Source organism: Puntigrus tetrazona, chromosome 2 (assembly GCF_018831695.1).
Source record: "Puntigrus tetrazona isolate hp1 chromosome 2, ASM1883169v1, whole genome shotgun sequence".
Taxonomy (NCBI): Eukaryota; Metazoa; Chordata; class Actinopteri; order Cypriniformes; family Cyprinidae; genus Puntigrus; species Puntigrus tetrazona.
Genome location: NC_056700.1, coordinates 20,629,318 through 20,650,727, shown reverse-complemented (window position 1 = coordinate 20,650,727; position 21,410 = coordinate 20,629,318). Strand labels below are relative to the sequence as shown.

Sequence of the window (21,410 nt, the reverse complement as noted above, 5' to 3'; positions counted from 1 at the left end):
CTAAATATAAATTGTGTAAAAAAAAATGTTGATGAAATTATATATATAAATAGTCTATTTGCATGTTATTAAAAACAAAATTAGACGAAAAATAGTAATTTTTTGTCATTTTGTCTGCTTCAGCCTTACCACTGGTGTGTTTGTGTGCGCGTGTGTCTGTGACGTCAGAGGCGGGTTGCTGTTCAGTGCTGATACTGGCGTCGCGCGGACTGCGGCGCGCGCTGACAGGTTTTACGTACGCTTGACGTCTCCTCCTCTCTTTTTTCACTCTCCCTTTCCCATTTCTCCCTCTATCTCCACACCGTCTCCATATCATCCATCCCCCATCACCTCAGATCTCGCGGAAAGAAGGAAATCCACCACGGGAATGGATTTATAACGTGCGAAGGAGATGGACGCGTGATCGGAAGGATGGAATCGTTTCACCTGTTTCTCACCATCCTCGCGCTTCGGGCCGGTCTCGCCTCCGCGGCAGATCAAAAATTCGGTAACGTTAAGTGTTTTATAGTGTGCGTGTGAGTGTAAATGTGCGTGTGTGTGTGTGCGCGCGCGCGCGTGCGTTTCCGTAAGGAAAGGGCGAGATGAAGCGCGCGCCATGTCAATATTAGTGCCTATTAAAAGCGCGCTGACAAGAAGTCTGTATCTTCCTTCCGATTCGTTTCCAGTGGTTTGTAGCTGTTTTTTTAGGCAGAGCGAGTGTGTTATCTGACGGGTGGATGCGCGGATCTTCCTTATTGAGCCAATAAAGAAAGTGACAAGGAAGAGCATATCATTAGCTTAATATATACATCGCAAATATTAATCACGGGTTAAGCCATCAGTAGCCCCATTCTCTGAAATAGCTTAATTTTGTACATTCAGTGGTTTTAAGTCATGTAATGTGAGGCTGTGAAGCTGTAGGACTTCATACTCTGGTCATTACATAACTGGGTCCGGAGCTTGAGAGACGGGGATGGACACTCGGCCTGTTGTCTTGACGAATGCATAGTATTATTTGTATTGTTTAATTATATTATATATAGTCTGAACATCATATAGTGGTTGGCGTTTTCAGGAGGGCCTCTATCTGCAGTCAGTGCAGCAACAGCAGCACAGGAAATGAAGCATCACAGATTACTGCTCGCCCCTGCTCACAGCATGAGCCACAATAATAGAGTTGATACGGGGTCTGTGTGATTCATAAACCCAGCCCAGAAAAAGGTCATCCTGTCAGTCATTAGCAACTGTAACCATGGCAACAGGTTGCGGCGTGCTAATGTCATATTGACTTCATTGCTTCATAGACCGCATGAATGACTAAATGGATGTGCATTATAAACTGACATAATTGTCAATGAAAAGATCATGTCTCAATATATATATATATATATATATATGTGTGTATATATATATATATATATATATAAACATATATATATATATATATATATATAATGTGTGTTATATATATATATATATATAAAACATATATAAATATATATATATATTTATATATATATATATATATATATATATATATATATATATATATATATATATATATATTTAGACTGATATTGCAGTTACATTAATTGACTATATGAAACTAATATAGGCAAATTTAACACCTAAACTCAACACACAAAACACTACTTTAACAGATTAATTTAATAGTGATATTCCAGTTTATTCTATATTTATTTATTTACTGGTTTGTTTGTTTTCCTGATGACATGTTAAACTATGCTTTATGTAATTATGATTGTGTCATTTTTATCAATTTCATTTTATTGTCTATGTTAGAGGTGCCCAGACTTTCTATTTTAAAAAAGGCTAAAAGATAATCTTAATCTTGGGTCAAAAGTAAAGCAAGGAGAAACATTGCTTTATGTCCAATTGTTATATATAAAAATGCAATAATGAAATAATTTGAATTATTATTAGAACTTTCTTTTACTTTTTAATCAAAAATTATTTAAATCAAATTTACATTGTTTTTTTAATTCAAAAAAAGTTAAACAAAAATATACATTTTAAAAGAATTTTTCCCCGTATTTTATTCTTTGGTCTAGTTTGTATTGAAATAAACCTTTCATTTAAACCTAAGTTCTGGCAGCACAGCAGTTGTATCAAAGAGGTGTACATTTGACCACAATGAAAGAAGATCTAGCAGCGCATTTGGAAATAATTCTCAATTAACAAAAGACATTAGGCAGCAATAACAGGAAGTTATAGAGAGCACACATTACACGCTGTTTCAGTGTTAACAGATTTTATGTTCTGGTCCATCCATCCATATTTTCTCATGGAAACACATCTGTCATCAAGCTGCCTGGACACTGCTAAACCCCAGCATCTGCATTCAGTCCTCAGACTTTGCCTCATGCAGAAGCTGACATGATGGTCACACAGTCAGGAAACTCACCTCTGTGGCTCTTTTTTTTTGAGCTGATGAGTGTCAGTGGATTTATTTGAGAGGATGTCAGTGAGGAGACAGTCTGTCCACCATCTCTCTGATGAACTGTGACTGCGGATTCTCACTGCCTCCCTCTAAACCGAGCGCGCAAACCGCTCTCCATAGTAACAGAGAGGTTTTAATAGAAATATAATAAGGCAAGCATGCATCATGATGTTGTTTTTGTGTAAATGTGTCATGTGTGGGTGCATCCTGTCTGCTCTATTTGTGTGAATGCGTCAAAATACAATCATGCATCTTATGAAAGAGGAGGGATGTGTGTGTGCACTAACCTTCAAAAAGTTGAACAATTTATTTATGTACTGAATAAGTAATTTCTTTTAAACCGAGTAATTAAAGTCAGGTCAGCATTAGTCTACACATCCATCAGGTTGAAATGATATGTGAATAAACATCTTACTTCATTAATCAGACTAAACGTGCATAACTTTTAGTATTTTGCTCATTATTCGAAACCGGCATATTTATGAGTTAAATAAAGTGCTTATTTTATTGCACAATCACGACAGTCGATGTTAAAACCAGAATAGAGGAAACGAAGAAGAATCAGGCTTAAATAAAACCAGAAAAAGGAATTCACGGCTTGTTAATCACACATGAGTAGATGAGGTCAGATACTGCTAAACCCGTCACTGACATTCAGAGCCTGAGAAATAGTGATTTTCTGCTGAGATACTTGGTGTGAGCACAGTTTACTATTAATGATTTGCGTGAAACACTCTATGGTCGGTCTTGTACTACAGTATATCACTAGCAGTATATCAGTACACAAGAAGAATGCCTGACAGTGAAGTTATAGCATCATCACCATGACAGATTTCAAACACAGCAAATATGTGTGTGTGATGTTTTTGGTTGTTGTTCTTTATGCAGGTGAGATGAGCAGCGGAGCAATACAATACAAGCAAAAATGCAAAGAAAGAATGTTAAACATATTTCGGCCCTCTCTGTTATAAAACCTAACCTACAAAGATATGATGTAGCACGGCAATGCATATGGTACAAAGATACTGTGCAGCCCAGAGGAAAATTCGATTGCTCAGATGTTGCTTTTTACCCCTCAGGACATCTCAGTTGTAATTCTTTGAAGTTAATTTTTTTTCTAGACGTTTCTCTTCTGGTATAATAGAAAACATCTATAAAACCAACGTGGACAGCATAGTTTGTGGACAAACTTAATAAGAAATGTTTATACTGAGATCTCTGTCTTTTGATTTCAAGCTTTCTTGGGGCAAAATAGAACACAGTTTGAGATATTATTGATAGTACTGATATCAGTCAGCTAATAGAGAGTAAATGCATAAAATATAAATAAGTAATACGAAATCCTTTCTAAGGCCGATTTACACCAAGAAAGTTAACTATATTATTAATCACATTTACATAACATACTTTTTTTGTACAATGCCCTGCTTTTGTCATTTTGGCATTTTAAAATTGCCTTTCAGTGTGTTATCCATTCATCCACCTGAAAGGGATTACATCAATAGCATTTCTCTGGGTTATTATCATTATTATTGTTCTTATAGAATTAGAAGCATTTTTCAAAACGAGTTTTCCTTATAATCATTGTATTTGGTGTTTCTCTTTCTCTTAGGCTGCCTGTTTGAGAAGGGGCTGTGTCTGAACTACGAAGTCTGTCTTAATGGTGAGTCACACACTTGCGTTCGGGACCTGCAGCCTCATGCATTATGCCGTTTGATCAAGCTCTTGGTTTTGATTTTCAACTGGATTCAGCAGCTGTTTGTCTGTGTGTCTAGCATTATTTTGAATACAATGCATTTTAACTCTTTGGTCATGCCACAGCAGATACAGACACTTACTCAATGAATCAAACACACCAACACCAACACCCACACGCATGCTGTGTTTAATATCTTTTTTGTGTTGCTTAGCAACTGTTCCGAACTCTCCTCCATAAAGGCTGAAAGTCAATCTTTTTATTGGTACAATATGTTCCCACACTCCATCAATGGGAGGGTAAAATGAATGAAATCATTCACATGTAGGTCAGGCGATATCAGCCAATCAGACTTAACCTACTTTCTTACTCATATGTGATGTGAGTGTGTATTCTTTTTTTATTTCATTCAGCTCTGCTGAGCGAACAGAACAGCACAGAATAAGTGGCCTGACAGAAGATACAACACTGGTCTCTTCAGCTCCCCAGTGTTTAATTATTCAAAACTAATTCTAGATGTGTGTTCATAATTTAATTTTGACAAATAGAATATACACTATAAACTGGGAATAATGTTAATTGTATATATATATATATATATATATATATATATATATATATATATATATATATATATATATATATATATATATATATCAGGTTTAATTATTTCATATTTTAATGAAAAATGATTTCACCAAGAAGCAGTTATTTTTACCTCGGTTTCTCTAACCCTTAGAATTAAACACTTTACTTCTGCTGTAATAATAAAAGTTCTGTATGGAAATTACTACTGTTATGATTGGCATAATTTGATTCACTGCATGTCACAACATATAGGATCATTTGCTGTGCTCCAGTTACATACTGAATAATAACACAGTGGGATGTTTCCCCTCGTGTGAGTATAAAATAGAGATGCAAATGTAATGCGTACGCACACGGTGTGACCTTACTATCAGGCAGGTGACGGCGACTCCAGCTGGTCCTGTCTCAGTTGCCCCTGGTGACTGTTTCTAATAAGCTGAGACTGTTAATGGATCTAATAATACACACACGCACAGCATGAAGTATTCCTGTGCACATAATTGTCATCCTGAAGTGGCTGTTGATTTGATTTTCTCTGTAGATGGCATGTTCGGTCGCTGTGAGGCTGCTCCACTAACAAACGTCTACACATATGATGTCTCGGCAGCAACGGTACAGAGATTCCGCACGCTGCTTCAGAAACTGGCTCACAGAGGTAGGTGCATTAATGTCACCATAGCAACCGCACACATCTCTGTCACTGTGGTTATAAAGGCTACGCCTAGAGCTCCTCAGCATTCAAGGATCAATTCAGAGACTCTGTGTGTGTGGGGGTGTGTGAGAGTGTGTGCGCGTGTGACACAATTCACGTAAGATGAGTCAAAATCTTCTGCTTTCATTCTGTCCCTGCAGGGTTGTCTTGGGAAGATGACGTCACACAACAAGTTTTATCAAACGAGTTCTCCAAACTACGCAAAGTTTCCCTGCCATTACCAGAGCCAAGGTAAAACAATTACATTTGCCAGTTAGCACACTTTTAAAAAAGGAAACGTCACAACTGAGAAATCATTTGCATAAGCCACACCCAAACCAGCTCCATATAAGGGCTTTCCACTAAACTTTATGGCCTTTTATCTCTCTCAGAAAACATATGACACTTTTTGAAGACACTCACCTGCCCGAGAGACAAGAAAAGGCTTAATCAATAATCAATAAAATCAATACTCTCTTTATGGAAATCAAATCAAATAATTTACTATATACACCATATTAGTTCTGTAGCTCTTTATAGGCTAGTCTTAGTCTAGTTAGATGTGTTTATCTGAAAAAAAGTTACTTAAATGACACATAACTAATATAAGAGTAACTTCTTGATGAAAACTGTCCTCTAAATAAGAGGTTTACCAACACAGTTTATTCTATTTCACAATACATAGTTTCAAAGGATCTTTACAGAGAATGCAATTCTGATTACCTGTGATTCCCCTGCTAAATGATTCTTACAGTGATGGCTTATGTCTTGATATCCGGACAGGCCACAGGGTTATGGGACTGCTGTTGGTGATAAGAGAATGAAATCATCCGAGGCTGAGGTTAGGAAGACCCTGAGGTACCTGCAGCGCCTGGGACTGCTGCCAAAATCTTCACAAAAGGTGAGTAAAGTGTGTATGTTTTAGGGCTGTGTTTTTGGTTTTGCATTAGTTGAGAGATTTACTGTACTTTGGGCATCACGTAGTGATTGAACATAGCAGTACAATTCTTTATCAAATAAAAGTGAGATATTGTCTTTAGGCCTAACAGTATGCTAAATTAATAACACGACCGGCTGAATTGGAAAATGTATTACATTTGCCGAATGCATAAACACAGCAAGTGTGATTTACCAGTAAAAATGTTTTATTATAAGGGTTTAAAAGTATCTGTTTATCCTGTTTAGGGGGCGGAGCTTCAGTATTACCGCTCTGGAGAACCACAGCCTGAAAGCGACTCCTCCCCTCCTCAGTTCATTCCAGAGGTACCCTATCAGTCACAGTCCTACCCTGACCTCAGCCGATACCAGAGCGATGCGGCACAAGCTCCTCAGCAGGAAGAGGGGTCAGACCTGCTCACAGCCGCTCTTCAGAAATATCTTTCCAAAAACAAACCGCCTCAGCCTGATCTGGGAGACAGATCCAGAGTGGACCGAATCTATTTAAAAGATGGGTCAAAGTCCTCCACCAGTGACTCTCTTACACCAGTGGATGGTATGAGGTTTTTTTCTTTTGCTTCTTACACCACTTCACCTTATCTGTCCTCATTTTCTTGTGTTATCTGAAACCAGATGACTTTCTTTTTTTCTGTGAAAAACAAAAAGAAATGATTATCAAAATACAATTATAGCCTAGAGAGTGTCAAGCTCTATAAAGGACTATAATGTAGCAAGGAGTACAGTACACTATTAAAATCCCAAAGATGGCTTTGTGTAAAGTAAACTAAAATTTGTATTAATTTATTAGAAATATTAAAAATACTCCTATCATAGAGACTAGAGTTTCATCCATAACACAAACCAACAGTTCACCGACAACCATATATTGCATGCAGTTCCCTTATGATAATGCAGTAAGTCATTTTAAAAGTAATTTTAAAAGCCGTTTTTGGCATGTAGAGCAAATAATTAAAAAATATAAAATCAATAATCAAAATGCTTTGGAGAGTGCCTCTCAGAAAAGCATTTTTATGTTATATAAATAATCAGATAGCTTCCAGATTTTTATGTATAATAATATTCACAGAATCCTTCATCTGGAAAGTTCTGCGGAACGTGGGAAGGCACAGGGTGGATGTGAAGAGCCTGAAGGCAGCAGATCTGGATGAGCTTGCTGTTCTTATCGCAGATGCTCTGCAGGTGGTGGACAAGCAGGCAGGTCAAGGAGAAACCCCCAGAGATCTGGAGACACAGCGGAGACCCGAGGACGAGGCAGAAGACATGCAATATGAGGACCAGCATCCTGAGAATTATGTAATGGATCAAACCCCTAAAGACAGTGCTGAGAATCAGAGGGAAGAGAATGAGGAAAGTTCTTCTGTCACTCAAAAGACACTCCAAACCGTCCCGTCTGTGACAGGTAACATCTTCTGAAGCAAAGCCGGTCAAGCATACATGGGACAAGCATTTACACTGATCATGTTTCTTTTTCAGAGGGACAGACGCTAGTGGAGGAGAAGAGAACTATGGACAACAAGGTAGTGTTAGTTGTATTATGTCTTTATTATACACAATATATACGCTATACACTATACAATACATACATTTTCTTCCCACTCTTAATGTTAGATCTGTGAACCTATAAAGAATTATTTATTTAGTTTAGAGAGAAACTAGGAGAGAAAATAATATAAATATCTTTTGAGAATGGATTTACATTGCGCCCGTTTTTACTTCCTGTTTTAGCAGGATGTGGGCTTTTTAGGAAAGCTGCTGGAGTACCTGGATAAAACCTCCAGCTCTGAACCAGAGGCAGCTGATAAGGGGCGGGGTGTGTCTGTGGAGACGGTCCGTAGCCGAACGACACACCGGGAGGTGGGGATGCAGAAAAAGGCCATAGAGAGAGTGGAGGAGGTAGAGGGTTGGGTCCAGGCAGCGGCGATAGCTCCCTCCTCTGCCCTAAAGGAAAACCCTGCACCACACCGCAAGAACATGAAAGTACAGGATCTTCAGCTGGACGTCCAGAGCAATGCTAAAAATGACATCTATGGATACATTATTACTGACACAGAGTGAGATACTTACATCTGACATTTACACTCATTCTTTCTTAGTTCAATTCTGTGTCTTTTATCTCTACACAATATTGTTAACTGTTCAAATGTAAAGTATAGACATTGATGAGCAAAATTACCACACCAAGGCATAAAAAAACATTATTTAAAAAAAACATTATTATTAATATTGAAAAAAGTTTATATTTTGTGGAATCCATAACACTTTTTTTATTGTTTGATGTGTAGAGTGTTAAAAAGAACTAAATTTATTTGAAATAATATTTGCCATATTTTTAATGTGCAATAATAATTGATTATTATTATTATTATTATCATTATTTATTGTTAAAATAAATTATAAATGCATTTTACTCACTATTATCTGTTTGCATTAGAAACAATCTTTTTTTTTTCTTCCTCAGAAATCTTCCCACTGATAAGGGTTTGTATTTAATGGAGTTGCTGGCTCGAAAAGCGAAGATTCAAATGACTGATTTCTCAGAGCTCTTGTGAGTCATTACTTATTATTTCCCAAATTACAATAACTTGCAATGTAGGATCAGAATATAAATAAATTGATTTAAATATGTAGTTAAGGCAAATTGGAAAGCACATTTAAATCCTAGTAATATTATAAACTCTATGTTTTATTATGTAAATTATTTTCTTTGTATATTTAATTAATATACCGCATAACTCTGGACAGAACCAAGTCCCCACCCTACTTTTTTCTTTCTCAATAATTAATTCACCTAAAATTACATCACACTTTTCATCATGAGCTTTATGTTCTGTCAGGATTAAGTTCTGCAAATAATATAACAGATGATTATTTTATTCATAAATGTTATTGTTACAACAATAGAGGGTATATTTAATATTTTTTGGACACTGACATGATTCCTCAAAATAACTAGCTGATTTTTTTCTATTTGTATAGTGTTGTTAGTCCAGCTGTGACATTTCAGGTCCGTCCAAATGCTCAGAACATCACTACAGCGGATGTGGCTAATGTGGCAGGTTAGTTTAGTGAGAGTTAATTATGCACATGATATACAAGATGAGCTCTCTGTTCAGATTCATAAGTACTCCGATCTCTATTGATTCTGATTCTTCTCCTGTATCAGTTAGTCGAAAGGATGAACTGGAGAATGAAGCGAAAGTCAAGATTGTAGAGGCTGGAGTTACCGATGTAAGATTCTTTCCACTTTTTTAATTTCATAATAATTTTTTTTCAAGGATGTGATATTCCCCAGTTAATGTTTGAACTAAATAAAATGCAATTCTGTAATTTGACTGCTTAAAATAAACTGTATAAAAACTACTGGTAATCATATTCATGTAAAAATTATAATTTGATGCACCATTTAGAGATCTCTAAATCATCTTATATGGAGAACCCCAAAACGTTCTTAAAGAAAATTGCTAAGACAATGGAGCCCGTATGTCATACAAAAAAGCTGAAGACTATTAAATGATTCATCTAGTAACATCATAATGTTTTGAGGCACTTAAAACATAAAATGAAGACCCCCAAGTTCACAATATGATCTGAGTCACCTTTAAAAAGATGCATAGAGGTTCTCCACAAAGTTCTGCCAATAACAGACTTCTGAAAATAGATGCACCTTTAAATTTCTTTCACATCAAAGAAATGTGTTTTAGCTTGTCTTTCTGTTTCTTTTTAGAGGAGCAAACTGGATCAGATTCCCACTAAGTACAGTCGCTCCGAGTCTCTTAAGTTTCTGATTCTGACTGTGATTTCCATCATCTGTATAACTGGAGTGCTGCTAGCATCCAGCGTGATCTACTGTCTGCGTCATCGCTCTCATCACAAACTCAAAGAGAAGCTCACCAACCTTGGCTCTGACCCCACCACTGATGCCACTGCTACCTACCAGGTACCAAGGAGCGTGTGCGTGCGCAGGGCAGTTTGTTTGAGATCATTTCTTTGATTGATGTGAGATTTCTTTCTCCTCAGGAACTGTGTAGGCAGCGAATGGCAGTAAAGCCTCCTGTAGAGAAGCCGGATCCTATTCATTCTTCTCGTATAAATAGTGTGTCATCTCAGCTGAGCGACGGCCCGATGCCAAGCCCCTCAGCACGAACTAGCACCTCCTCCTGGAGTGAAGAGCCTGCTCATTCCAACATGGACATCTCTACTGGTCACATGATACTGGTACATGCGTAAACCAACACACGAGAACACTGTGAAAGATGCCTTTATTCACTGACACCAAACTATTTGAAATTCCTTTTAAGTTTTAATTTCACTGGGTGCTATTAAATTATCTTTTACCACTGGATAGTGTCACATGACTCACAAAACATCATGTATGTTTCTTTATTCACTCATGCAGGCATATATGGAAGACCACCTAAAAAATAAGAATCGTTTGGAGTCGGAGTGGGAGGCCCTCTGTGCGTACCAGGCCGAGCCCAATGCCACCACCATCGGGCAGAGAGACGGAAACGTCAAGAAAAACCGTGCAAGCACAGTAATAGCCTGTGAGTCACACACACAAATATATCCACTTTCAGGTGCTTTGTTTATTCGTGTACTGCAACCAGTAGTGTATTATAGAATTTCTGTGATGTAAATGAGCTTTTCAGAATTGAAAATAAATAAATAAATAAATGTGTTTTTTTGCTTTGTTTTGTTCAGACGATCATTGCAGAATAACCCTGAAGGTGGAGAACAATCAAGGCAACTCGGACTACATCAATGCCAGCCCAATCGTGAGCCCAAACTACACACAATACTTCAGAAAAAAACAACAAACCATTGCGCAAACAGCACACTACAAATACAAACAGAAACTGGATAAACCATTAGATGTAGGAAGCTTAAATTCAGTTTGCTGCAGTGTGACTGCATCTGTAGGAAACACTTAGAGTAAATTACTTTGGATAGACATTGATTAACTGTCTGTAGACCAGTTAACGCAAAAATCTGAGACCTTCTTTATCACCACTGTGCCCTTGAGGAAGACACTTAACGACTGGTTACTAAGCGCTATTTGCTCTCATCACAATTAATGTTATTTTACAGATACGTTGGCCATCAACCTATCACTCAGAACCATGCAATATTGAAAACTGCATTGTGCAGCACAGATTTTACGGCCACGCTTGCAGCATTAGCTCATTTGCATAAGTGAAACTGGTACTATAATGATGCAGACAGTGCATGCAAATAAACTACTATTAGTGAGCACAATTCTTTTGAATGTTCATTCTGTGAGTATTATTTAAACTACAAACAAACTGACCACATGTAATGCAGAAGGGTTTACCGGTGTTGCTTTCTCTTAGATGGATCATGACCCTCGTAATCCTGCATACATCGCCACTCAGGGCCCGCTGCCCTCCACAGTGGCTGACTTCTGGCAGGTAAACTGCGTTATTTGTTTGTAAGCTTATATAGGTGGCTGTAGATCGTGTTGCAGAGAGTGTTCACGTGTGATCTCTAACACAAGGTCTGAAAGTGTCTGCGTGTGTGTGTGCGTGTCTTGCAGATGGTCAGGAAGAGTGTGTACGGTATGTGTCCTGTGTAGTGTGTGCGTTCTTGTGCAGATGGTCATGCAGTGTGTATAATGTTGTGTGCTATGTCTTGCAGATGGTCTGGGAGAGCGGGTGTGTGGTGATTGTCATGTTGACTCCTCTCACTGAGAGCGGTGTGAAGCAGTGTTACCACTACTGGCCCGATGAAGGCTCCAACCTCTACCACATTTATGAGGTACCATACAAATACCTTCGTTGCAGAGTGAGGATGACTGGCGTTTGCTGTTTTGTGAATACTGACAAAAGAATTAGCATATACAAAGTGTGTTCTGTCATATTTGGGCATGATTCCATTCCAATTTTAACTACTTTTGAACTTTAAAGTACCCCTATTTGGGGTAATTAAAGGTTCATATTTTGGTTTTGTATCAGCCATGTGACTTAACTAGTAATGGCAGTGAATACAAAATCATATGAAAATAGATTGAATTTGATCCAATTAGGTGTTTTAAAAACATTTTTATACCAAATTCAATATTTTAAATTTCAATTTTTTTACATAATTAATCTCACACACATAAATGGATTGTGAATTATATACAAAATTCAATATTTGTGAGACATTTTATAATTTTTTGTATAATTCATCTCAATATAATGTTTATTTTTATAAACATAAATGGATTATGAATTATATTTACTAAAAGTATAAATGTCTATAAAAAATTAGTAATATTCATATTGTAGGGTTGTTGTCTTAAATGCATTTTACATTTTTTTTCCATACAATCTGTTCTTTATAGTGGCATAATCTTCTATATTGCTTCCTTTAAAATTTTCAGATTGTTAAGAATTTCAAATATAAAATGCTAAATTCTATCATAAATTACTCCCACTGTGAAACACAGTGGACTATATTTGCATTTTTGTATGGAGTAAGTGTCACGTAGTAATAACTGCAATTGAATGCAAATTCAAAAAACTAATGGGGCAGACACAAAACTGTGACTGCATTTTGGGTTCGGCTTTTAGTCTGCCCTCTCTGTAAATATAAAGGTTTTAACTGTTTTTTTTTGTTCTTGTATGTAGGTTAATCTGGTTTCTGAGCATGTGTGGTGTGAGGATTTCCTGGTTCGGAGTTTTTACCTGAAGAACATGCAGACTAACGAGACCCGTACAGTCACGCAGTTCCACTATCACACCTGGCTGAACGACCAAACGCCTGAAACCAGCCAAACCCTGCTTGACTTCCGCAGGTGCGCCTATGAGAGCGTGCTTGTTTGCCTGTTTGTTGTGCGAGCGTGTGTGCGTGTTTGTGTGTGTCAGCTCCTGAGCGGTTGCCAGTGTCATTTTTGTGGTCGTGCAGCTAGTTCACTGGCTCCAGTTGCATAGTCACAAAAGTGATCATTGACAACTGCGACTCTGCATCCAAGTGCACCCTGGGATTCCAGCCCCTCCCTCTCTCTTTCCACTCTAGTTTTTTGTTCAACCTTTCTGTCTGCTAACATCTGACCTATGATTTCCTCCTTTCCTCTCCTCTTGCCTACAATTCTCTGCTGTCTGTTTTTTCTTATATATTCCGTTTTTTCTCCAATCAGTATTGTTGTGTTTTGGTCCTGGCCCCGCCCCTTTTAGTGTTTGTTTGAATAAAACCAGCAGCATAAACCAGTAACATGTCTGAAGCTAATATGACTGTGTGTTTGTGCGGGTCAGGTTTTGTCTATATTGTGCTAATCAACAGCTTAGTAAATAGATTAAATAACTTAATTTTGAATAATGAATAATATTTGACTGAAAATCAAAACATACCAAGAGGTCGGCATTAGGGATAGATGTAGGGGCTGGTAATGGGAAATGTTGCTAGTGTAGTAAAAAAAGGAAAAAGACAGTGTAAAAGCCCTCAACATGATAGAAAAACAAACAACATGTGAGATTTGTCCTGCGCAATTAATCTTCTTTAATCCCCAAATCCTCAAATGTGTTTTTATAATCACTTTGATGTCAAATGTCAAAACCTTCTTTTAATACACTACCATTCACAAGTTTATATATATGTGTGTTTGTGTATGTATTTAAATCAGTTCAGTAAGGATAAGTGCTGTCAAACGATCGTGATTTATCACATTCATATTAAAATATTTATTTGCATATTATTTGCATATTATCCATATTATGTTTGTATACTTTATATATTTATTATTATGTATATAAAAATACAAACACATGTATGTAGATATTTAAAAAAATATGTAATGTTTATATATTGAATATATTTATATATAATATAAAACCTAAGAATAGAAATATATAAATACATGTATATACAGGTAAATATTCTGTATTTATAATGTATTTATATACGCAATAAATATACATAGCACACACATATATAAACAAAAACATTTATTTTGGATGCGATTTATCACGCAGCACTAGTTGGGATGCATTAAATTGATCAAAAGTGACAGTAAGCACTGACAAAATCGTTTTTTGTGCTTTCTGTCCATACAAGAATCTTAAAAAAATGTCAAAAAAGTTCCCATAGAAATATTAGGCAGCACAACTGTTTTCAGCATTGATAATAATAAGAAATGTTCAAAAGGATGATGGGACACTGAAAACTAGGGTTCTGCTTCGCCATCACATGAATGAATTACATTTTTTAAATATATTAAAATATATACAAATAAATGCCTTAGTAAGCATAAGAAACATCTTTTTAAAATATTTAAACCTCTTACTGACCCCAGACTTTTCAACAGCAGTGTATTTAATTTTTAGTTTTATTATATAAAAGATATGTAGCACTCCATTATTTTTATAGAGAATCTACTTCTGAAATCTACTTTCAGTTTTCATATGTCTGTGTATGTGTGTGTGTGTGTGTGTGTGTGTGTGTGTGTGTGTGTGTGTGTCTGTGTTTATGACTGTATGTGTGCCTTCTTTCCAATAGGAAAGTAAACAAATGTTACCGTGGAAGATCCTGCCCTGTCATTGTTCACTGCAGGCAAGTACAAAAACACACTTTCATAACTTGATATTCAATATATATTCTTTGTCATGTATTTCTGTAATATTACTCGCCATTAGAGATGAGACAAAACATGCTGTCAACTATATATAAAATATTTTATGCAAAATTCAAATACAGTAAATAAGGCATGTATTCAACATAAATGTTAACTAAGTTAACAAAAGCAAAATCATTTTCATATTTATGTAACCATGAACAATAATAAAAAGCTATTTTAAATGTAAATTTTAAATTCAACAATAATTCTCTGATGTACCAAAATTAAAACCATCAGACCATAACCAGAGCATTTTTGGTATAGAAAACAGGGTTTAAGAGTGCAACTGCTGAAACTCGCCATCGCTTTATTTGCATCGGTAGTTTTTTATATGGTGGCTACAATTACTAAAAGACAGATGGTTGGAAGAAAACATGTTTGGCTATTTTCCCTACCCACGGTGTCATGATGATGTCAGTGGAAAGGCAAGTCTCGCAAGAGGCAGAAAACGTTTTCACATTTTGGCTAAAGGCTAAAAAAAAAAACAATGTGTATTAAAGGAACAGTTCACCAAAAAATTTGAATGTGTTGAAATTGTACTCACCCTCAGGCCTGTAAGACGTAGATGAATTTGTTTCTTTATCATATCAGACATGGAGATATTTACCATTGCCCACCAGTAAATCCTTTGCGATGAATGGGTGCCGTCAGAATGAGAGTCCAAACATCACAATAATCCATAAGTAATCCACACAATGTCAGTCAATCAGTTTATGTCTTGTGAAGTGTAAAGCTGCATGTTTGTAATAAATCCAACATTAAGATGTGCCTTCTCCAGGGAATAATATGTCATTTGATTTTGATGTGACAACAGGGTAAAAGCGTTTCACTGGATGAAGTGCTATTAAGGATTATTGACTGCTATTTCGAACAGAAGCTTTCAATTTAACGTCGACCTTAAAAGGCTGTAATGATGGATTTGTTTCTTACAAAACACGCCTCACAAGACATTAACTGATGAACTGGAATCATGTGGATTACTTGCGGATTGTTTGGACGGCACACATTCACTGCAATGCTCAATTTCTTAAACTGTTCCCGATGAAAAAAATAAAGCTCACCTTCATTTTAGATGGCCTGAGGAAGTTACATTTTTTTAGATCACTGACACTAATAAAATATTGCTTTTTTTGTCCCTCAGTGACGGAGCTGGACGGACTGGGACGTACATTTTGATTGACATGGTTTTGAACAAAATGGCCAAAGGTAAAGACAAAGAAAGCTGATTAATAATTATCAGTGGGTGTTTAGTAATATGCTTTGCACATTGTGGACATTCAGCATGAATACCGATAGAAATATGATATTAAATTCTGTTTTACAGGTGCAAAAGAGATTGATATTGCTGCTACGCTGGAACACCTGAGAGACCAGAGACCCGGCATGGTTCAGACCAAGGTATATACACACGCGTACACACAAATACACTGAAACACACATTCTCTTTCGTACCGTCACATACTGTGTCTGTTTCTTTCTCAGGACCAGTTTGAGTTTGCACTGACGACCGTAGCCGAAGAGGTGAACGCTATTCTCAAAGTCCTGCCGCAGTGATACTTCCTCTCTTCCTCCCTCTCAGTTGTATATAAACTCTTATCCCATTTCTGAGAAGATATATGTCCTATAGAAACTATTTTGTCTGTAAATTATCGGCCTATATTCAGTAGTAATTAGGAATTGTGTACTGTTTCAGTTCTCTGTGATTATGAAAGCACATTAATTTCGTTTTTCGCCATGCCATTGTTTCAGATTTTTATTACTCTTTCATCGTTGCCATTCTATTGCATCACACACAGACAACTGGCCAGATCTGTTTTGAATATAGATAATTGGACCTGAATCTATTAAATTAATCTGTATGTGCTTCGTTATTTAAGATTTAGAACTGTGTTCTATGGATTACGAAAACCACATATCCTCAGTGACTCGTACAAAGCAGTAACATCTTGCATGTGAGATTAAACCAAGAACACAAGGAGAGAATCGCTGCCTTTGCAAGCCAAGGAAACTTCACTTCATCAAGATGTTTGAGACCTGAACTTTCATTATAAGATTAAGACTCTTGGGAAGTACTACCACTTTCATTTGGTATTCAAATTTAATCTGTGCACACAAACAGTGTGAATAGCAGGTAGAAATGCATGCAAGACTTGTGCAGTTGTGCTTTATGAACTTACAGCAAACTTGTGCATTAGAAAATGTAAACCAATAAAGACTAAATTGATATTGTGTGATTTTGGCAAATTACAAATACAGTGTCTGATCTCCATGTTGTTATCAGGAAGTTTCACGAGTACAAGGAGGTCATACCAGTAAACATCCACAAGAGCAATAAACATTCATTCATTTCGAGAAGCATCAAAGGGATATACATATTCATATTCCGATAGACATATTCTGATTGTGGGTATGCAGTTCATCTCTCAGTACACATATTAACGTGGCCTGATCCTAACAGCGCCTCATCATACATCAAAAAGTAAACCTAGAGCAGAAAGATTCATTCAAGAGACTTTGTGATGGGCTGGTTCGTCTCTCAAATGTCTGTTTTGACTATATTCCAGTGATAAATTTGATCATTACTAACAAACTTATCTGTATGACTAAGTTTAGTCTGTGCACATTTCATCTTAACGTTAACAGACTATCAGTGTGTATTGCAACTGAGTAATTAATGCTGTTTTGATCCTGTGCAGCTCCATAATAAAGTTTCACGTGTCTGTGAAGTAAAGCAAAAGTCCCTACTGTCCTGAGTGTTTGAACACACATATTCTCAGCCATGTATTTACAATTTAAGCAAACACATAATCATATAACCAATGATTTTTTGAATTTGACGTTGGTTGGACAAGCTTATGTTGTTCAAGCTAGTGCAGTTAAGCCATCTTTGGAAAAGATTTTCACAGATCTTATTTTTTTTGTTTTAGCAAAATCTTTTTTTAGGAGATCCAGTAACTTCAGAGATCACGCTTGAACCACATACTGCCTTTTTGTAGAAAGGCACAAACCGTTTTCGTCGGTTCCTCGCAGGAACTAATCTATTCATAGTTTTCAGTCACGTGACCGACTCGAAGACCTGGGGGGCAAACAAGTGTGGCAGTTATTCATCTGGTTCAACATCGCAAATATTTAGATTACCTCTCAAAACAATAAACGAAGGTATGTAAACAAAATTTCTGCTGACTTTCCCTGATGACAGATTTTATTTCGTATTTCATGGCGTGCATTTTATGCAGCAGTGTACTCTCTTTTTACTAGCTTACTCCTAATTTTCATTTTCCATGTCTTTAATGAAATATCTTATTTTTTTAGTTTCTTTATTTCACCGCAACAAGTATTCTTTACTTTATTGCTCCGTTGCTTTAATAACATGTTACAATGAACAGCATAGAACAAAAGATAAAATAAATAATTACCTTAATTAGCAAGACACAAATACTATATAACGTCGTTGTGGTGTTTTAACCGATACATGAGCAAAAGAAAAACATCCAAACGTTGAGCGTCGGTGGCTTTTATTTTGTAATTTGTGACTTTTGAACAGGAAGTGTGCCTGAAGTGATCCAGTCTTCTCTGTAGCAGGATTGCTTTCAGGGGTCGTTTAAGGTTCGCGGCGTGTCTGTGTGCTATTTGTGAGTATGTCTGCGGTGATTCCTCGCATCGAGCAGCTGTCATCTAGGGTGGTGCGTGTTTTGGGCTGTAACCCGGGTCCCATGACACTGCAGGGCACCAACACATACCTGGTCGGGACAGGCAGAAGGTAAGTCGCACGAGATAAACGTGCCTTTTAGAGCCATTTATCACTTGCAACCTATTTATTGAACGTACCAAATGTGTGAATATTCATTGTCTTTGTCAGGCGAGTGTTAATTGATGCAGGCGAGTGCGGGGTACCCGAGTATATTGTGAATCTTCGCGAGGCTCTGAAGCAGCACGACACGTCCATACAGCACGTTATAGTCACACACTGGCATCACGACCACACTGGAGGAGTGCAGGATATACTCTCAAACTTTCAGACAGGTCAGTGATATGTATGCTGTGTGCATGTTTTGAGATATTTTTGACCAGATGTGTGCATTTGTGCTCTCACATCATGCTCTGTGTAATGATGTAAATGTAAATATCATTATTATTGGAAACATGGTGCCTTTAAGAAACCTTCACTAATGTAGCTACATGTGTTGCAGATTCGGGGCTGAGGGTCAGTAAACTCCCTCGGTGTCCTCCACAGAAAGAAGTGATTGGAGACCAGAAGAAATATTCATATCTCAGTGATGGTGATGTGATAAAGACTGAAGGGGCAACGCTGCGGTAAACACACACACACACACACACACACACACACACACATACATACATATTCTGTAGATGATATGCTTACATTATAAACATGTAAGCAAACTTGAGCAGTGGTGTATAAATTAATACACCACCACCCAGACGTTTGGGGTTGGTAAATGGTGAAAAATATTAAAAAAATAACAATTTTGTGCTTTAATAGTTTAAAAGAAATACACTGATGGCAAAGCTGAATTTTACTCCACATGTGATCCTTCATAAATCCTTCTAACATATTAATTTGGAGTTCACTAAAAAATTCTCATTATTATCAGTGCTGCTAAATATTTTTGTAATTATTTATAATTATATATGTAATTATATATGTAAAATATTGTACATTTTTAAATAAATGTTTGATTAAGAGAATATATATATGTATATGTGTGTGTGTGTGTGTATGATTATGAATGATAGTGTAGAATAATTTTTACATTTTTTTTTCACACACACATCCTGAGTCTTGCAAGCCTGTATTGGGTGAATTAGTGTATGTTTATAAATGCAAAAACAACCGTTGATTCATCTGATTGGTTGTAATATACAGTGTATGTACACATAGGGTGCTATTTACTCCCGGACACACAGATGATCACATGGCATTATTGCTGGAGGAGGAGCAAGCTGTGTTTTCAGGTGACTGTATTCTGGGAGAGGGAACAGCCGTGTTTGAGGACCTCCATGATTACATGAAGTCACTGCAGAAGCTCCTCAGCATAAAGGCTGACCTTATATATCCAGGTGAGTTCATGTGTGATGATCTTTTTCTTTAGAGTTCTTTCTACATGCAATTTTTGCTGACACTAAGAAATGCTTGTGTATTTGTGTGTCAGGTCACGGCCCAGTGGTACAAGACGCATGTTCTAAGATCTGTGAGTACATAACTCACCGCAACGCAAGAGAACAGCAGATCTTAAATGTTCTGCAGGAGAACAGCGGAAATGCGTTCACCTCCAGCGAACTGGTTAAAGTGGTGTATAAGGTTCAGCTGAATGATCTTAACTGTTTAATTAGAATGAATCAAAAATAATTTACATTTTCTAGCGTTTGTCAAACGTCTATTAAAATATATTAATGTCAAACCTGCAGTCCACAAGGAGAGGAATGAAAATGGAAAAATTTAAAGCGGGAGCGAAAAAGACAAGCCACAATTGAACCTTCACAATTCAAAATTGTGTACATTACATGATTTTCATGTGCTGTTTTTATATTGTCTGTATGCGAGGAGACCCCTGAACACCTGCACAGAGCAGCCGAGTTTAACTTGCTGCACCATTTAAAGAAACTCCACAAGGAAGGAAAGATCTGCCTGGGTGGGTGCTTGTGTGTGTGTGTGTCTGCGTGTGCACCTGTGCTCCATTGCATGCCTGTATTAACATTACATTTTGTTTCCTTGCAGCTGAAGACTCAAATGACAAGAAGTGGAAGAGCAATTTGTGAAAATCTTTACCCATCAACCACAGTGGCTAATAAAAGATTACCACTGAAGTGAGATGAATTTAAGGGGAGACTAGGACTAGTCTTTTTTTTTTTTTTTTTTTCAAATGTTGATCTCCTGTGGAAAACGGTCTGATAGGAGGCTTTTAACGTTTGTTTATTTAGAAGAAAAATTTTTGTAAGTGCCTTACAAATGATCACATTTAAACCGTATGAATAATGCAACACAAAACAATTAATAAAATGGGAAAACTTGTAAAAGGTAACAACCCTTGTAATCCCATGAGATTTTACCGTTTTTGACACATCCTGCCATCTGATGAATGTAGCATCACATGAAAACAATAGCAAAAGATAATTTATTCCGTGAGAGATTTGTACAATAACATGTAAAATAATGAGGCTGATGATGTAACTGGAATAATATTATTTCTATAGTTGTAATTTAATTAGATGATATCAAGTGCCAAGTTTTTGAAGCATTTTATTGATTATATTCTACTAAATCAATGTTAATCAAAAATGCAAATATGTGTAAAAATTGTATTTAAATAAATGATCATGATTTGAGTGATTGTTGTTTTCTAAAATGTTGTCTTATTTCTTTATTTGTCAGTAGAGGGCATAGTTTCGGCAAGTCAGCGTAAAA

The 21,410-nt window shown here is 36.7% G+C and overlaps 2 protein-coding genes across 5 annotated transcripts; both read left to right on the top strand.

Moving 5' to 3' along the window:
* The first annotated feature begins 185 nt into the window (after positions 1–185).
* On the top strand, positions 186–17,209 carry slco5a1b (solute carrier organic anion transporter family member 5A1b). Of its 3 annotated transcripts, none has more exons than XM_043217805.1 (23): positions 186–487; positions 4,053–4,103; positions 5,266–5,379; positions 5,577–5,667; positions 6,199–6,316; positions 6,601–6,907; positions 7,541–7,771; positions 7,846–7,889; positions 8,098–8,423; positions 8,831–8,917; positions 9,349–9,428; positions 9,536–9,600; positions 10,097–10,309; positions 10,390–10,587; positions 10,769–10,916; positions 11,074–11,147; positions 11,724–11,801; positions 12,028–12,147; positions 13,002–13,168; positions 14,866–14,919; positions 16,125–16,189; positions 16,308–16,381; positions 16,466–17,209. In XM_043217805.1, exons 1-23 carry the CDS (start codon positions 412–414, stop codon positions 16,535–16,537), a joined length of 2,853 nt encoding a protein of 950 aa, XP_043073740.1. In that variant the 5' UTR covers positions 186–411; the 3' UTR covers positions 16,538–17,209. The 3 variants fall into 3 exon arrangements, with proteins under 3 accessions (XP_043073740.1, XP_043073731.1, XP_043073722.1); XM_043217796.1 differs by having other exon boundaries at positions 7,439–7,771; positions 8,101–8,423; XM_043217787.1 differs by having other exon boundaries at positions 7,439–7,771.
* A 917-nt stretch (positions 17,210–18,126) lies between these two features.
* Positions 18,127–21,331, top strand: lactb2 (lactamase, beta 2). 2 transcript variants are annotated; one of them, XM_043217828.1, is made up of 8 exons: positions 18,127–18,142; positions 18,528–18,743; positions 18,843–19,006; positions 19,174–19,297; positions 19,887–20,065; positions 20,158–20,306; positions 20,553–20,637; positions 20,724–21,331. In XM_043217828.1, the coding sequence occupies exons 2-8, from the start codon at positions 18,622–18,624 to the stop codon at positions 20,762–20,764; spliced, it is 864 nt and encodes a 287-aa protein (XP_043073763.1). In that variant the 5' UTR covers positions 18,127–18,142; positions 18,528–18,621; the 3' UTR covers positions 20,765–21,331. The 2 variants fall into 2 exon arrangements, with proteins under 2 accessions (XP_043073763.1, XP_043073754.1); XM_043217819.1 differs by having other exon boundaries at positions 20,550–20,637.
* Positions 21,332–21,410: the final 79 nt, after the last annotated feature.

What these genes read in the sequence shown, in the direction of transcription:
- slco5a1b (XM_043217787.1), top strand. Translation starts at nt 412, where the DNA reads ATGGAATCGTTTCACCTGTTTCTCACCATCCTCGCGCTTCGGGCCGGT. An exon ending in CTCTCTTACACCAGTGGATG is followed by an intron (nt 6,908 to 7,438) that starts GTATGAGGTTTT and finishes TAATATTCACAG; the next exon opens with AATCCTTCATCTGGAAAGTT. An exon ending in ATGCCACTGCTACCTACCAG is followed by an intron (nt 10,310 to 10,389) that starts GTACCAAGGAGC and finishes CTTTCTCCTCAG; the next exon opens with GAACTGTGTAGGCAGCGAAT.
- lactb2 (XM_043217819.1), top strand. Translation starts at nt 18,622, where the DNA reads ATGTCTGCGGTGATTCCTCGCATCGAGCAGCTGTCATCTAGGGTGGTG. An exon ending in CTGGTCGGGACAGGCAGAAG is followed by an intron (nt 18,744 to 18,842) that starts GTAAGTCGCACG and finishes TGTCTTTGTCAG; the next exon opens with GCGAGTGTTAATTGATGCAG. An exon ending in ACTGAAGGGGCAACGCTGCG is followed by an intron (nt 19,298 to 19,886) that starts GTAAACACACAC and finishes ATGTACACATAG; the next exon opens with GGTGCTATTTACTCCCGGAC.